The 19,067-nt window shown below is 37.4% G+C and overlaps 1 protein-coding gene across 1 annotated transcript in view; it reads right to left on the reverse strand.

The window, feature by feature from the left end:
- Positions 1 to 2,674: 2,674 nt before the first annotated feature.
- Positions 2,675 to 19,067, reverse strand: part of REPS2 (RALBP1 associated Eps domain containing 2) — a 611,369-nt gene continuing 594,976 nt past the window's right edge. The window contains exons 19-20 of the mRNA XM_053707397.1: positions 8,211 to 8,316; positions 2,675 to 5,070 (exon numbers count right to left, since the gene is read on the reverse strand). Coding sequence (XP_053563372.1) covers positions 5,002 to 5,070; positions 8,211 to 8,316 — 175 coding nt within the window. The 3' untranslated portion in view covers positions 2,675 to 5,001. The remainder of the gene's footprint in view (positions 5,071 to 8,210; positions 8,317 to 19,067) is intronic.

Below are 19,067 nucleotides of genomic sequence, written 5' to 3' on the forward strand. Positions count from 1 at the left end.
AAACACTATGGTTGTGCTTACATTGTTGCCAATAATCAGCAGTTGTAAAACACTAATAATTTTGGCTCTCAAAATCCTGCGTCATCTTCTGTTTTACATTCAGTTTATATCATTTTGCATGGTGTTTTACCAGCTCATGAAAAACTTGGCAAGTGATAACCGATTTACAGTATGGGAAAATAATTTTTGTTCTATGAAAAAATAATTTCCCACGCTGTTTTCATCTCATCATCACTTTGGAAAGTTAGTTTTATCATTCAATAATAAAAAATGTTAAAAAATATACTTATAAAATATAACATTTAAAAAAATACAATAATGGACCAAACTAAAACCCATCATACCTATATTCAAATGGCATTCAGACGGTTTAACACCTCTCAGGATGGAATTGGATTACAAAAGTATCCTTTTACACATGTAAATAATGTTTTCTTTAGACACTGTACAAACGGATTTGGTTTTGGGTATATTTTCACACTATTCCATCTGCTCTTTGTGCCTTAACGTCCATATGTTTCAGACAATGGGTCCAATTTATTATAGTGAGAGCGGACATGATACAATGTAGCGGATCACGTCCACCGCACATCGATAAATGCCGACAGCATACTGTCTGCATTTATCATTGCACAAGCAGTTCTTGTGAACTGTTTGTGCAATGCCGCCTCCTGCAGATTTGCGATCAATCGGCTGCTAGCAGGGGGTGTCAATCAACCCGATCGTATTCGATGGGGTTGATTTCTGTCCGCGGCCTCAGAGCAGGACTGCTGCTTCATAACTGCTGTTTCCGGCTCCATTCGGAGCTTGATAATTCGGCCCCATTGTCTGGCAGCAGTAAAATGGTACTTTGTACGGTATAAATGTGGTGCTAATTCTCATTAAACACTACCTATAGATTTTAATAGGAGGTGCAAATAGTAAACTGCAGGCAATATTTAGGGAGTTGGCCAGCAGGCGTAAATGCCTTTGAAAAAGTTTGATGATGAAACACATGTTAAGCTTATACTGACCCCAAATAAAACCAGATTTGTATATTACATACATATATTTATTTAATACATGGTTTAATACATAGGAATTCTTTTTCCGTGCACAGTTGCATGGACCCACCTAGTTTTAATAATTACAGCAAGAATAGTGAGACTGCATCCCATATCTTATTAATGTAGGTTTAATTGTGCCAAGATCATTTTGTATGTGGCAGTTTGACAGTAAAAACAAAATTTATGCTTTCCTGATAAATTATTTTCTTTGCTGCCATAGAGAGTCCATGAATCCATTCTAATTACCAGGAGGAGGAAAAGAACACCCCAGCACAGCTTTAAGATCCCTCCAACTTACCATAAACCCCCAGTCATTTAGCCGAAGGAATATGGAAAGAGAAGAGGACACAAAGGGTATAGCGGTGCCTAAAGTCTAGAAGAAACAAAAATAATAAACCGTCTTGAACTTAGACAAGGGCGGGTCGTGGACTCTCCATGCTAGGAAAGAAAATAATTTATCAGGTAACATAAGCATACATTTTGTTTTCTTTCTAATGGAATGGAGAGTCCACAAATCCATTCTAATTACTAGTGGGAACCAATACCCAAGCTAGAGGACACAGAATGGAAAGGGAGGGAGAAACAAGACAGGTGGACCTAAACTGAAGGCACCACCGCTTGAAGAACCTTTCTCCCAAAGGAAGCCTCCGCTGAGGCAAAAACATTGAATGTCCAAAAATTTGGAAAAAATATATAACGGTTATATATAAGGCTGCCTTGCAAGTCTGCTCCCCCGGAGCCCCATTTTTAAAGGCCCAGGAAGAAGAAACAGCCCAAGCTGAATAACTGTTGCCTAGCTGACTCATAAGTCAATCAAATGACACTCCTCAACCTGAAAGGAAATAGAAGTTTACGTGGCCTTCTGGCCCTTACGTCTGCCTGCCAATACTACAAAAAAGACAAAAAATTGACAAAAATCCTTAGTAGCTTGGAGATAGGATTTTAGAGCACTCACGACATCCAACAGATGATCTTTCTGAAAAGGAGGATTCATTTTCTTCAGACCCCATCTTCGCACACCTCCATGATGTACGAAGGCAAATAAATAATGACTGGGGGTTTATGGGCAGTGGGAGGGATCTTAAAGTTGTGCTGGGGTGTTCTTTCCTCCTCTGGTGGCCAGGAGTTGAATTCCCACTAGTAATTAGAATAGATTTGTGGACTCTCCCTGCCATTGGAAAGAAATATGTGATTATACTAATTTGGGAAGTGACTCTTTTTTTTGCACTAAGAGGGAAATATTTTAAAGTGATGATAAATCCTAGCTTTTTTTTTTAAATGCTAGGATTTACCAGTGCTACAAATAAAGGGGACTTTCAGTTATGAAGTATAAAATACTTCTTGCGGAAAGTTCCTTTTTTTTGCCTTTTACTGAGCACCTAAGGCCACCTGCGGCAGAACGCTATTTTATCAATAAGGTGACGTTTCCACCTTTTAGCCAATAACCATGCGGGCCAGTTGGCATTATGCCGGATAGCTAGCACGCTATTGGCTAAGATCACCTCATAGATACAATAGCTGTCTGCCTTGGGCAGCCTGAGGCGCTCAGCATTTCATAAGCTGCAGGCAAATAAAGGAACTTTCAGCATGAATTATTTTATACTTCATGACTGAAAGTCCCCTTTATTTGTTGCATTAGTAAATCCTAGCATTTAAAAATGCTAAGATTTACCATCATTTTTAAATTAAGTATGCCGTAGACTGTGATTTCCTGTTTGTGATTTATCCAATAACTTGCAAAGAATGTGGACATCAATATACACGGCATACTACATAAACTTAAAGATCGTATCAGGGAACATCTCCTGTGTATTGATACAGAGGTTCCAAAAACTCCAGTTGCAAAACACATTGGGGCCTATTTAACAAAGGTCTGTTGGACCTGATCCGACAGTGCGGATCAGGTCCGACAGACCTCACTGAATGCGGAGAGCAATACGCTCTCCATATTCAGCATTGCACCAGCAGCTCTTGAGAGCAACGCTGCGCCCTGCAGCCGCCAGCAGGGGGGTGTCAATCAACCCGATCATACTCGATCGGGTTGAATTGTGGCGATGTCTGTCCGCCTGCTCTGAGCAGACAGACAGGTTATGGAGCAGCAGTCTAAAGGCCGCTGTTTCAGAACTGGTGTTTCTGGCAAGCCTGCAGGCTCGCCAGAAACACGGGCCCTTTAGCTCCATCTGGAGCTTGGTAAATGGGCCCCTTTGTGAAACATAAAAGGGGACAGCTTTTCATACTATAGATTGGATCCCAAAGCAGACTACTGGTGGTAATAGACTTGCACTCCTCAATAAATCGGAAATCTTTTGGATTAATCAATTAAAACAGGCTTCCTCATGGGGATAAATGAAATTTGGGATGTGAAGTAGAAACGTATGTAATACATTTGTATTCATGAATTAGATTTTAAGATAAGAGTACAATGTTAAAGTATATACAGTACTTTGTTATTTATACTATTTATTTCTTACATTTTTCTTTAAAATAAAGTGTATTAAAATGAGCTAATATAAATTATATGTCCATTCTATCTTATTATATCTATAGTAAGTACACTATGATTGCATTAGTCTGATTATAAGCCTCTTTTGTAGATATAAGTTAACTTTTATTAAAGGGACAGTCTAGTCAAAATTAAACTTTCATTATTCAGATAGGGCATGCAATTCACTTTAATCATCAAACTTGGTTTGTACTCTTTGTATTCTTTGTTGAAAAGTAAACCTAGATAGGCTCATATGCTAATTTCTAAGCCCTCAAAGGCTGCCTCTTATTCAGTGCATTTTGAACTGGTATGACCAGTGTAGCACGGCACATCTTCCTGCACAATTTTGGGGGAATCTGGACTATGAATTTTATCCAAAAGTAGTAAACGATTTAGCAAAAAATATAATTTTTCTAGCTTCCATAAATAGTTAAAAGTGAACAAATCACCATTTTACATTATTAACTATTAAAAAAATAACATCTAAATGTTCTGTTAAGTGTTAGAAATATTAGACCTAGTTTCCACTAAAGTGGTAAAGTTTGGAAACTGGTGGTATCATAAAATTCCTTATAGACTTTAATGGAGATAAATGTCTTCATCACCAGTTTCCAAAATCAATGTAAATTAGGTCTTAAAAAATAAAACAACCCAACACACAAAACAGTCATCCACAACCTCATTGGATTCTTGTTTTTTTGCTTCAGTGCTGGCCTCTGAAATCTCTGGTATCATCATCATGCAGATATTTTTAAGTTTACCCAATTTGAATATATGAGACCCAGATGTTGCAGACATGTCAGATGGCATTTTATACTCACAGGATTGGACTACAGTTGATAAAAACACCAAACATGAGCTGAGATCTATGATTTTGTATAGCAAAAGGTAAAAGGATATATGCAATATAATCCAAGATAGTCTTTTTTCCATGACCACAGTTTGCATATCTTTCTATCTATCTATCTATCTATCTATCTATCTATCTATCCATTGTCTGAGTTTTAAGGGCTTAGAAATGAAACTGTTATAGGTTTGATGGTCTACAGCATGTTATCAGAGGTTTCGTTTTCATCCTTTTATTAACATGATTAGGCTATCCAGGAAAGTAAAGGATAAGGAGAATAAATATATGGAGGGCAGGAGAGAACACATTTTAGAAAAAGACTTAAGAACATAACTGCATATATACAGGAATGTAAGTACAACAGATGCAGGCTGAAATTTTCTATATATTAGCCCTTCATTGTTTCAGTTGTCTGCTGGAAGTTGCAGTGAACATAGCAACATAGGCCTCAAAATGTTAAAAGGTCAGTGACTGTATTCACATACATGTTTTACAGAGTTCTTCTTAAAATAGAACTGAACTGAGCCTTATTCCAATGCTGACTGACTTCAGCATCTTACTGGCAAATCCTTGTATCCCATATCCTCGCCTGAGCCGCATTGCTAATGCTCTCTTTGGTGGGGTCATAGCACAGTAACTGGACGAAGCTGTTCAAGCTGAGTTTCTAAGGCAATTCTTTCTTGATGAACTTCCTGAAAATTAAATATATGATGAATTATTTCTATTGCATAAGAGTTCTTACCAAAAATCAAATTGCTTAATTTGTAAAAGGAAAAATTATATTTTATATATTAAGGACATTTTACTTTTCATATTTTATTAGCAAATACATTTTGTTTGTAATAAGACCAGCAAGCTGTGGTGAAAAAAGTAACAAAATAGAAATAGCAACATATAGCTAAGAGTAGTCATTTAGATTGGTCAGGTTTAAATGTATTGTACAATGTTACTAGGGAAGGTAGGGGCTGCAGCAGAATAAATCAATAAATCCAGCAAGCTGCCTACATCCCCTGGCTATTTTATGTTTTGAAAGGGAATGGGAATACCAAGAATCTGCAGCCAGACAAACTCAATGTTAAACTTCATAGAAAGTAGGCACTCCTCTGATTGGCTGAAACAAATTAATTTGATAGGTCCTGTTTTTGCCATTTAAAAGTTGAGTTTTTGTTGTTTTATGGCATATTGCATGTGATAAGAAGTGATATTTTCACCCCGGAAGTTCCCTTAATAAAACAAGATGTCCAAGGGTACAAGTTTCAGCTGTGTTACTGGGATGAATGGGCTAATATATCCTTTTGTCTGCCTGAGCTGCTATCACTTAAATCAGTGATTTTTAACCTTTTTTTTGCCGTGGCACACTTTTTTCCATTAAAAAATCCTGTGGCACACCACCATCCCAAAATGTTAAAAAAATCACACATTGTAGCCTAATACAGCATATATATATACACATACACACAAACACACACATACTGTATGTATTGTGCTGTTATGCCATGCCTCCTACAAACTACCCCTGCACTGGGAGTAAAAAACGAGCAAAGTTTAAAAAATATGTCACACTGTTGTCAGTCTGCCGTGGCACACCTGAGGATCTCTCACGGCACACTAGTGTGCCACGGCACACTGGTTGAAAAACACTGACTTAAATGACCATTGGATACATTAGAATTACATAATAAAAATATAGTGCAATAGCACTTACTATACATTTACAATAAGCAGTAGATTTTTTTCCTTAATTTTTTATTTTTATTTTTTCCCCATTTGCCGGCCCCCCGTGTAATGTGACAGCCAATCACAGACTAGTATATATATATACCCTGTGAGCTTGTGCACATGCTCAGTAGGAGCTGGTGCATCAGTTAGTGTGCACATAAAAATAACTGCAAAATTGGATATTGAACTAATTTGGAAAGTCTCTTGAAACTGCATGCTCGCTCTGTCTGACTCATGAAAGTGTAAATTAGACCTTAGTGTCCCTTTAAGGTTCCCGGTACACTGAGCAGGCTGTGACCTACAGGTCTACACGACAGACCCTGTCCACTGGAGTGGTGCAGAAGGTAAAGACTGTTGCAGGGCCTCCATTTCCTAAGAGCTCTATCTGGCAGAAGCAGAGCCAGCAGCCATATAGGAAAAAGTGTAGCTGCTTCTCTGGCTAAGAGTCATCCTTCCTTGTTAGTTAGTTTGCGCAAGAAGATATGCGTTTGCACAACGCTCCTGTACAAATATGGTGGCAGGTTTTTCTATACAGGAACACGGTGACAGCTATTTTCGAAACCTTGCAACCACATTTTAATGGTAGATCCGTTTGCTTTCCTTAAACTGTGAGGCATGCCACTAGGCCAGATGGGCACCCTAGAGGTTTGGGTCCAGTCGCAATTAAGACCTCTGAGGCCCCTATAGTTGCACCCCTAGATCTATCTGAATCATCAATTTAAAAAAAGGTTTCATATCCCTTTAACAAATGACAAGAAAATGTACTTTCCGTTACATGAAGAGGTTAATTAATTTTAATAAAAAATATATGCAATATTTCACTTGATATTTGTCCAAAATAAAATTAAAATAAAATCAGCAAATGGTAGACGTGCCGGGAGACCTCTAAGAAACTCATACATTTTTTGTACATTTTCTTTTTTTTTTACAGTGACAGTCCACAGACACCACCTGTTCTATTACACATTTCAAAAGCCCTTTGAATGATTTGCAAAGTAATTTGATATTATGATTTGTGAATGTATATTTGATATGGTTTTGTTAAACAGGGAATTTTGGTACAGTGATATTTAATATGGAAACTTGATACTGTGATGTTGAATATGATAAATTGACACAGCAATGTTAAATAGGTGAATATAGAGAATGTAATGTTTTCTAAACATTTGATATATTAATGTAATACAGAAATGATGTAAAACAGGATATACAGAAATTATGTAAAGAAGGATATATCGCATTTGGATTGTTTTCAGCATGGATTGCAAATAATGAGGAGCTGAAATTTAAGTAATTTAATATATTTGCTTAATAAATATTATATGCACAGGTAACTTAAAATATGCAAATATAACATGTTTTAAGAAACCCTATTTTGCAAGTGGGCATGTACACAGAATAAATTTGGTTACTTTCCAGTACACATGTGCATGGCGAAAAAATTCGGTTCGGATCGATTCAGATTTTTTCGAATTTCAGTTCGGAGCGATTCGAATTCGGAAAAATTTGAATCAATTCGGTTCGGATTAGTTTCGGATTCGAATAAATTCGGTTCGGATTTGTTTCGGATTCATTCGGATTCGAATAAATTCGGCTGGATTCGGTTCGATTTGGTTCGGTTCGGAAATTCGGAATTTCGGTAAGTGTTAGGTGGGATTAGACTTATACTGTACAATAGTAGTGTAATCCGCGGCCATCCGAATTTACCGAATAAATCCAAAGTAATTCGGATTTATTCGGTAAATTCTGCAGTATTTTTATTCGGAAATTCGGTTCGATCCGAATCGCCGAATTTGCTGAATTTTCCGAATTTCCGAATCGATCCGAAACGAATCGCACATATCTACTTTCCAGTAAACAGTTGAATAGAGTAGAAATTGTACCCTAAACTTATAAGGCTCCACACTGACCATGGTTTGCACAAACATTCAAAAATGTCAAACTTTTTTCACAATCTATTAGTTTTATCACGCCTGAAATCATATATTTCTTTTCTCCATTTCCCTCGTGCACTTTAATACACTATTTTAATACAATACACCGCAGGGGTGGGAACACTGTCATGCTTTGTAACTAAATGCAGTCTTTATGTATAACTATATGCAGGTCTCACCTTAAGTTGCTGCTGGAGTTCACTGTTCAACCTGGCGAGCACAGCATTAGCCTCTTTGTTTTTTCTGATAGCCGTCTGGATAGCTTTCTTCTGCCTGGAAGGCTGTCTGCAACAACAAAAATGGACATTTTTTGTAACGCATTAAATACCCACAAACGCCAATAATTATTTTTACCATGGGATGTTAATACTGGCGATATGCTAAATGATGTAATTAGAACTAGCAGCTCGCTTAGGGTTGCCTCCTCTGCCATGTTGTCCTGGACACTTATGAGTTACACATAGTGTAGGGTGAGCAGGGAGGAATCGCATTGTGCTGTTTAGCACTTTTCATGTGATGTCCAGAGGCACAATACATGTTCTGCCTTGCTTACCCTGCTACATGTGTAACTCATACGTGTACAGGAAAACATGGCAGAGGTGGCAACCCTAGGCTTGCTATAATATTTCTATTTTACTGGATTGCACAGAGATTAAATGCTGATTTTGGAAACGTAACTCATTATTTTAGCATACATATTGTTTTTGTGAAAATAGAGATGAACTCATTCCCTAAGCACTGTACAATTCCAGATCTTGGAGTATTGCACTTTCACAAGAATAAATCCAGCTAAGAATATTGCAGAATGCGGCTGCCATATTTGGCATTCATTTAGTGCTGAAAAAAATTGAATGCACATGGCTAATATGTAGCAGGGTCAGCCTTGACAAGTCAAGTGCAAGATCTGTGATTTTAAAAATCCTCAAATTTCAGAGTTAAATTATATGAAAAGGCTGCAAAATAAATAATAAAAGCATATTGCAAAGTTGTTTTACTATGCATAATTAAACATTTTATATAGACATCTCATACAGTCTCTTTAACAAGGGCTGGCAATGACTAGGCTGCCATAGACCACTCTAATATGTTAGTAGAATGGGCAGCACTGTCACCTGTAGGAAGTAACTAGCTATGGTTTCTCAGTCATTAAGCAATATGCTACTCCTCATTAAATCAATCTAGGAATTACAGATTATGTTGCTGAGCAAGCCGAATTTGTTTGCAAGGCTATTTAACTATTTTAATCACTGTGCAATGCCTCAGTCAGCACACTTCCCATGATCTAATATCTATTCATTCAAAATACTTTTGCACACATTCAACAGCGCAGCTCACACTTCAGTTAATGCCTGCAATAGCCTAAGAGGGATGGAAACTGTGTCCGTTTCCTAGAATGGGCATAATGGGTTCTAATCAGGCTTTTTGTTCACTGGATTAAAGCAGGTTGCTAGCAGATGATGATGTGCTCTTGCAGTTCTGATTAAATGGATCTGCTGGTCAGCATAATCATCACTGCTCAGCAACAGCTCTGTTGCAGGCCTTTCAAAAACAGGGTTAAGCAGAATTTTCCATTTATTATAGATTACAGAGATGTTTGTGTTACATATAGGAATAATGTGTTGATTTGTTAAAGACCTTGTAAGGTTGGATTATAAAATAAACCTGCCAGGACCTTTTACTAAACATAAACTTTTGCTCAGTGTTTAGGTCTTCAAAATGCTCTGGGTTAAATTCCAAGTTCTCTTCTAGACTCTACACAAGTTTTTAAAAGCAGCTCAGAAATAAGCTGGGAGCTTTATTATTTATAAGCTAAAAAGTAAGATTTTGTTTTGAAAGGATGTGCTCAGGATAAGCTTTGGTATGTACAGTACCTACTAAAGATGAGTTTCTAAGCTACTATCTTTTTAGCTATAGTGTATGTGTGTATGCAGTCCATAGTCTGCTTTTCTGGGCTTAATTTAGGAGTATTACTGTTCGCTAGACGTAGAATATAAACCAAATGAACTGCGCTCAAAGTGGATTTTACTTGAATTGTTAGAAGCCAGAGAAACCAGTATAATTGAAAAGAAAAAAAAATATGCGAGTTAGTCAGGCAAGGGTTAATTAAAGGGGCAAAATTAAACTTTTATGATAGAGCACTGGTTTTCAGACCTGTCCTTAGGCCTCCCTAACAGGCCAGATGTTGAGGATATCTGAACTAGAACACAGATTAAATATTCAGCTGATTAGTAAACATGGTTATTTTACCTGCTCTCACCCAAGGTAATCCTAAAACCTGGCCTGTTGGGGAGGCTTGAGGACAGGTTCGAAAACCAGTGTGATGGAGCATTCAATTTAAAACAACTTTCCATTTTACTTCTTTTAGCAAATTTGCTTCATTCTCTTAGTATCTTGTTGAAAAGAATTCCTAAGGTAGGCTCAGGAGCAGCAATGTACTGCTGAGAATGAGCTGCTGTCTGCAACCATGTGATGTGATCAGCTTAGCTAATGCATAAGTGCTATAGAGTCTACCTAGGTATGCTTTTCAACCAAGGATACTAACAAAATGAAGCCAATTTGATAACAGTAGTAGATTGAAAATCTGTATATTGAAATCAAAGCTGGTACGGCAAACATAAAGCACGGCTTCTGTAACGTTTCCGGTACGCAGAAGCGTTTATCAAAGGAGGAAAACTGTTTTCCGTTCTGTAACGTTTCTGGATGAATGCGTTATGTTACTGAACCAAGGCCAGCAAGTCGGTCGCTAAAAAATAAAATTTATGCTTACCTGATAAATTTATTTCTTTTTTGACACGATGAGTCCACGGATCATCTTAATTACTAATGGGATATTCACCTCCTGGCCAGCAGGAGGCGGCAAAGAGCACCACAGCAGAGCTGTTAAATAGCTCCTCCATTCCCTCCCACTCCAGTCATTTGACCGAAGTTAGGAAGAGAAAGGAAAAGCCAAGGTTCTGAGGTGTCTGAAGTTTACAATAACCCACAACCTGTCTTACAAGAAAATCATTTTTAAGACACGATGAGTCCACGGATCATCTTAATTACTAATGGGATCCAATACCCAAGCTAGAGTACACAGATGATATGGGAGGGACAAGACAGGGCACCTAAACGGAAGGCACCACTGCTTGAAGAACCTTTCTCCCAAAAGCAGCCTCAGCCGAGGCAAACGTGTCAAACTTATAGAATTTTGTAAAAGTGTGTAGAGAGGACCAAGTTGTAGTATTGCAAATCTGTTCCACAGAAGCTTCATTTTTGAATGCCAATGAAGAAGCAACAGCCCACATGGAATAAGCCGTAACTTTTTCAGGAGGCTGATGTCCAGCAGTCTCATACGCAAGTCGTATGATACTCTTTAACCAAAAAGAATGAGAAGCAGCCGTAGCTTTCTGTCCCTTACGTTTTTCTGAGAAAATCACAAACAAAGAAGAAGACTGACGAAAGTTCTTTGTCGCATGTAGGTAAAATTTTAAAGCACGGACCACATCCAAATTATGCAGAAGACGCTCCTTCTGAGAAGAAGGATTAGGACACAGAGAAGGAACAACAATCTCCTGATTAATGTTCCGACCAGAAACAACCTTAGGAAGAAATCCTAGTTTTGTACGTAAAACCACCTTATCTGAATGGAAAACAAGGTAAGGAGAGTCATACTGTAATGCCAAGAGTTCGGATACTCTTCGAGCAGAAGAAATAGCAACAAGAAACAATACCTTCCAAGATAACAACTTAATATCTAAGGAATGCATAGGCTCAAACGGAGCCCTCTGAAGAACCTTGAGAACTAAATTTAGACTCCAAGGAGGAGTAACAGGTTTAAACACAGGCCTGATCTTCACCAAGGCCTGATAAAAAGATTGTACATCTGGAACATCTGCCAGACGTTTTTGTAACAAAATAGACAAGGCAGATATTTGACCCTTTAAAGAACTTGCTGACAAACCTTTCTCTGAACCCTCTTGAAGAAAGGACAGGATTCTAGGAATTCTAACTCTACTCCAGGAGTAGACCTTGAATTCACACCAAAAAAGATATTTACGCCAAATCTTATAGTAAATCCTTCTTGTTACAGGTTTACGAGCCTGTATCATGGTCTCAATGACCAATTCAGAAAACCCCCGCTTGGATAAAATTATTGAAGAATCTAAAAATAACACCTCACTTTGGCACTTCCTATCACTAACGCAGGCAAAGAGAATGACTGGGGTGGGAGGGAAGGAGCTATTTAACAGCTCTGCTGTGGTGCTCTTTGCCGCCTTCTGCTGGCCAGGAGGTGAATATCCCATTAGTAATTAAGATGATCCGTGGACTCATCGTGTCTTAAAAAAGAAATACACAAGTTGAGTCGAGTCAGTTCACCATTTATGGTTAGTCGAGTCTAAGTTGATCGCTCCCGTGTAGTAACGTGTTTAGTTGGTCAGAAAAGCTCCAGTCAGTTTAGACAAGAGCTGATAGGACTAAGTATGCGCAATTGTAATAATAAAAATGCGCACACAATAGCAAAGTGAGAAGCGTTCTTTTGTTGTGAACGCTCTACCCATAGTGACGTATTACTTCTAAAGCAATACGTTAGGAGGGCCTGTGGATAAAAACAATAGACAAACTATTTGTTGTGAGCACTTTACTCCTAGTGATGTGTACAGCGGGTGGGACTGCTGTACACGTCACTTTACGTTTGACGCAATACTTTTGGAGAGGCTGAGGAAATAAAATAATTGATAAACTAATAGAGTTCATTTGATGAAAATCGCTCTACTCCTAGTGATGTGTACAGCGGGTGGGACTGCTGTACACATCACTGTACTTCTGAAGGAATATGTTTGGAAGGGGCAGAGGAAATAAAATAATTTAAAAGCTAATAGAAAGGGTTAATTTCATGGGAATCACTCTACTATAGAATTCACTACACTGTTCAATATAAGCCCACACGCTAATATAGTGAAAAGGGAACATTTGATGGCATTGCTCTGTCTATAATGATTTGTTCAGTGGGCGAGATTGCTGTAAATGTTTATAAAGTGCTGAGAAGCTATATTGGGGGTGGAGCCAATAAAATGATTGACAGTAATTATTATAAGTTAAAAAAATTATACTTATATACTAAAGTAAGATTTTTTTAAAACAAAATATAAATGCAGTTTGCTTCTTCAAAATGACATAAAGCATTTGCCAAATTACATTAAAGGGACATTAAAACCCAAATTTTTCTTTCATGATTCAGATAGAGAATACAATTTTAAACAACTTTCTAATTTACTTCTATTATCTAATTTGCTGCATTCTCTTGCAATCATTTCCTGAAAAGCATATCTATATAGGCTTGGGAGCTTTTGATTGGTGGCTGCACATAGATGCCTCATGTGATTTGCTCATCTGTGTACATTACTATTTCTTTAACAAAGGATATCTAAATAATGAAGCAAATTCGATAATAGAAGTAAATTTGAATGTTGTTTAAAATGGTATTCTCTATCTGAATCATGAAAGAAAATCTTTGGGTTTAATGTCCCTTTAATAATACACTTTACCATCACTTTAAGTATTTTCACCATATGCTTTAAATGAGATGTCATTAAGTGAATACAAAGTAAATGCTGTTACTTAAATGTAGCCTAAAACTATTATCAATTTTGGTTGTGTGTTTTATGACTACATTATTAAGAGTAGTAAAAATGTAAAAAATATGTCTCTAATTATTAATTTGGTACCTTGCACAGAACTAGATTATATGATGGGCTCCAAACAGTATTCTGTTTTAGAATACAAATGAGAAATTAAAGCCTGATACTGCGTTACTAAAATATACAAGTACTTCACATAAAAGTGCTTTGCTGTACGCACAGAATTGGACATGTGTCATATTACTTAATGCGTGTAAACACTGCAGCTAAGTGTATACAACAGGCTCTAGCTGCAATGCCAGTGACAGAAGGATTTCCTTCTGGCAGTGTTTTCTGATAGTTCAGACATTCAATATGTATTGCTGTTTGTAGAACAGTAGACTGAATAGCAATTCTTAAAAGATTTAGCTGAAAAGCCATCTCTTGGTACGTACTTGTAGGTGGTTACAGAGTTAAGACATATTATAATATCACAGAACTTGTGGTATATTAAATACTGATTTGTAAAGGTGTAAGAAATATAAGTGCACTGCTACATATTATGTGAACATGTAAAATATTCATTTTAGCATTTGCAGTATATATAACGGCAGTGCTAGCATTATTATTGATTTCATTCAAGCGACATTGTAGTGTAAAATATTCTCCTCTTTAATGTGTTCACAATGATCCATTTTACCTGCTGGAATGTACTTAACTGCTTACCAATAGCTCCTTTACCTTTATTGTGACATTTGAAATAGCTGAAGTTGCCAGTTAAAACTACCAGTGATACTGAAAATAAAATAAATCAACCTTCCAGTGGGGGTTGGAAAAGAGGCAGTGAGTTGTTTTATACACCAATTTTAACTCGCATAGTCTGCTTGAGTACATTGTCCCTTTAAAGGACCAGTAAATACAGTAGAAGCTGGTGTCTAAAAAGTGTAAATATAAAAAGACTGTGCAAATTTTGTTAATAGAAGTAAATTGGAAAGTTGTTAAAAATTGCCCAGTCTATTAATCTATGGGATGGGCTGTAAGGAACCTGCTCTTTTCCAATTTACAACTTTCCAATTTACTAAATGAAGTTTTCAGGAATGTAAGTTTGCAACAGTGGCTACAAGCAACGGAGAGGGCGTAGACCAGGTTTTACAATGCCATTACCTTTTAAGAAAAGTACTGACCTTGGTACATTGGGAACAAGTATAACAGAGACCCCATTTTATCAACAGCAGGAGACGGCTCCCAGCCAAGAGCTTGCAGGATAGATATGCAGCATCCGCTACCCACATTTCCCTGCAACCACAATCAATTGTGCAAGAGCATGCGTTGTCAATCACTCCTAAGTGGTGCAGAGGTTAGGAAGCAGCGGTCTTATGATTGCTGATTTTTGAGGTTGCAGACCCACTTGAGCGATGCTGTTTTAAAGCTGTATCCAAAGCTTTATAAATGTATCTCAGAGTGTTTATATAGGGCACTATTTAGGGAAGGCAAAAGGCAGGGGTGTCCGGAACACGGTCAAACCAAAGATCCGTGCATACAAGGGGATAACTTATCCAAAAGAGCAATCTGCTACCTCTATAACTTGGAGTGCCATAGCATAGCGGCGGATCAAGCCGTAAATATCCCAGGACGAAAAAATGAAAGCAGGCACTGCAGGTTATGCCTAATATAAAAACGTACCTTTATTTGAACAAAGTTAAAACAGGCTGGGTTCCCAGACAGAGGACAGACACTAGAACATGGACAGTCTGACGCGTTTTGCGCCCCCTAGTGGGCTTATTCATAGACTGAGGTATGTGAGAAAGAGTGACCAATTTATACCTAAGTACAAATCAGTTTTAACCCTTAGTATTCCAACATATAATTAAAAACAAAATAGATAAAAACAACAACAACAAAGTGTGTAATAGGATTGGCGAGATAAAATAATGCCACAAATGTACTAATCATATCACAATAGATTGCTGAAAAAACTGATAAAGTGTCTAAATAGTGTCATTACTTTCAAAATCCCACGCTGCCATAATTCCACTAGCTCAATAATTATGAATTTCATTTATTTATTCAGACAATTAATTGTAATTTCTCTTAATTTCTTGGTTTGAAGATTGCTGCCTGGTATTCTATTGTAGGTTATTCTCCCAGTATGCAATTTTGTCTTTTGGCTTTCAAGCATATTTATTGTTGAAATTGGGAAATTTGATAATTTTTAGACACTTTATCAGTTTTTTCAGCAATCTATTGTGATATGATTAGTAAATTTATGGCATTATTTTATCTCGCCAATGCTATTACAATAGCTATTAAATAGTTAAGAACTATTTAATAGCTACCTAGTTAAAATAATTACAATATTACCTGTAAAATAAATCCTAACCTAAGTTACAATTAAACCTAACACTACACTATCAATAAATTAATTAAATAAAATACCTACAGTTATCTACAATCAAACCTAACACTACACTATCAATAAATTAATTAAATAAAATACCTACAAATAAATACAATTAAATAAACTAACTAAAGTACAAAAAATAAAAAAAGAACTAAGTTACAAAAAATAAAAAAATAATTTACAAACATATTAAAAATATTACAACAATTTTAAGCTAATTACACCTACTCTAAGACCCCTAATAAAATAACAAAGCCCCCCAAAATAAAAAAATACCCTACCCTATTCTAAAATTAAAATTGAAAAGCTCTTTTACCTTACCAGCACTTAAAAGGGCCTTTTGCGGGGCATTCCCCAAAGAAAACAGCTCTTTTGCCTGTAAAAATAAACACAATACCACTCCCCAACATTACAACCCACCACCCACATACCCCTAATCTAACCCAAACCCCCCTTAAATAAACCTAACACTAAGCCCCTGAAGATCTTCCTACCTTGTCTTCACTACGCCGGGTATCACCGATCGGTCCTCCAGAGGCTCCCGAAGTCTTCATCCTATCCGGCAAGAAGAAGTCCAGAAGATGCTCCAAAGTCTTCATCCTATCTGGGCAGAAGAGGAGATCCGGACCGGCAAACATCTTCATCCAAGCGGCATCTTCTATCTTCATTCATCCGAGGACGAGCGGCTCCATCTTCAAGACCTCCGGCGCGGATCCATCCTCTTCTTCCGATGTCCTAACACAGAATGAAGGCTCCTTTAAGGGACGTCATCCAAGATGGCGTCCCTCGAATTCCGATTGGCTGATAGGATTCCAATTCCAAAATCCCAACAGATTTGTAATAAAAAATCAAAAATAGAAACAAATAAGATTCCCAGTGTACCTGTGGAATATAAAACAAAAACAAATAGTGCAATAACGTTTAGGAAATCCTTAATATAAATGAAATGAGGCTTACCATCAATAGCCAACGCGTTTCGGCCCTTCCTTGGGCCTTTTTCAAGACTGTATTGTGGTAAGCACAACCAAAGAACTAGAAAGAACATCCTCAAAAAGAAAGAACTCATGTCCCGAAGATTTCGTGACGCCAACCGAAAAAAGAAAACACACAGAGGCAAGAGAGGTGGGAGGCGAATAAATAGCAAGAAAGCTCCATCAGATGAACACCCAACAAACCCCCCCCCAACAAATGAAGGAACACCAAAGGGTATCTATAACCTAAGTTCTATAACTCTGACAGATAAGGAATCCTCAGTCCTGAATTATGGGCTTTCATTTGCCCCAGCAAAAGGTCTAAATAAATTTGAAACCTTCGTGAATGCTAAGGAGTACATAAGAAAACTAACACTCAAGAGACATTTCATCAAATCTCCACTGGAACTCCAGTCCACAAGAATAGGAAATCCGAATCAAGAAAGTACAAGCCTCGCCAACAGTATGTATAAACACACCGATTTAAGACCAAAATCATCGTTCTATCCGGTGATGAGTAAGGGAAATGCAATCGAAACATTTGACACCCTGGTTTGCAACGACATCAGAAACATCAGTCAGAATAAACTTAAGATGACCAAACATAACCTTAAAGGGACAGTCTACATCAAAATGTTTCTTATTTAAAAAGATAGATAATCCCTTTATTACCCAGTCCCCGTTTTTGCATAACCAACACAGTTATATTAATATACTTTTAACCTCTGTGATTATCTTGTATCTAAGCCTTTGCAGACAGCCTCCTTATCTAAGTGCCTTTGACAGACATGCAGTGTAGTCAATCAGTGAAGACTCCTAAATAACTTCAGGGGAGTGAGCACAATGTTATCTATATGACACATGTGAACTAGCACAGTCTAACTGTGAAAAACTTTCAAAATGCTCTGAGCTAGGAGGCGGTTTTCAACTGTTTAGAAATCAGTTTGAGCCTAGCTAGGTTTAGCTTTTCAAAAATACCACCAAGGGAACAAAGCAAATTTGATGATAAACGTAAATTGGAAAGTTGTTTAAAATTGTTTGCCCTATCTGAATCATGAAATTTAGTTTTGACTTTACTGTCCCTTTAATAAGGATCAACTATCAACAATAAAATCCCTTGAGAGAAACCATGACCTGGTCATTAAACCAGCGGACAAAGGAGGAGGTCTGGTAATCTTAGATAAAGTGGATTACAACCAAGAATGCAACAGGATTCTCGCAGACAAAAAAACCTATGAAAAACTCAGGAATAACCCAGTTGAAGGCTACAAGAAGGACTTAGATAGGATCTTGGGGGAGGCAAGGAGAAACGGAATACTAAATGAGAAGGAATACAAATACTTGAGTATTAAACACCCCATCACTCCAGTATTCTACTACCTCCCCAAGATCCACAAATCCATCGATAAACCGCCAGGAAGACCAATCATATCAGGGATAGGTTCTTTAACAAGTAACCTATCAGAATATGTAGACAAACAACTCCAACAACATGTAATGAAACTTCCATCATACTTGCGGGACTCAACACAAGTCCTAAATGTATTAGAGGGTATTGAAGGGAAAAGCAACTACATTCTGGCTACATGTGATGTAACATCTCTCTACACGAGCATTCCTCATCAGGGGGGCCTAGAAGCCATCGACTTCTTTCTGACAAAGGATCCGGATATGCCAACACTACACAAAAACTTTATTCTAGATGGCATTAACTTTATATTGACTCACAACTATTTCTTTAACCAGGGGACCTATTTTAACCAAATATGCGGAACAGCAATGGGGACCAGGTTCGCGCCCAGCTATGCGAATCTGTATATGGGAAGATGGGAACGAATTTTTTGGGAATCGTGCCCAGCGAGCGCGGACCTGGTCCTATACCGAAGGTATATAGACGATATTTTGTTAATCTGGAAAGGCTCTATGGAGGACCTTTTACACACAATTGAGGTCATGAATACTAATAACCTTAACCTCAAGTTTACACACGAAATAAGTATGAAAGAAATTACATTCCTGGATCTAAAGATCGAAGTAATCGAAGGCAAATTAGAAACATCAACA

This window comes from Bombina bombina, chromosome 3, assembly GCF_027579735.1.
Source record: "Bombina bombina isolate aBomBom1 chromosome 3, aBomBom1.pri, whole genome shotgun sequence".
NCBI classification, from domain to species: domain Eukaryota; kingdom Metazoa; phylum Chordata; class Amphibia; order Anura; family Bombinatoridae; genus Bombina; species Bombina bombina.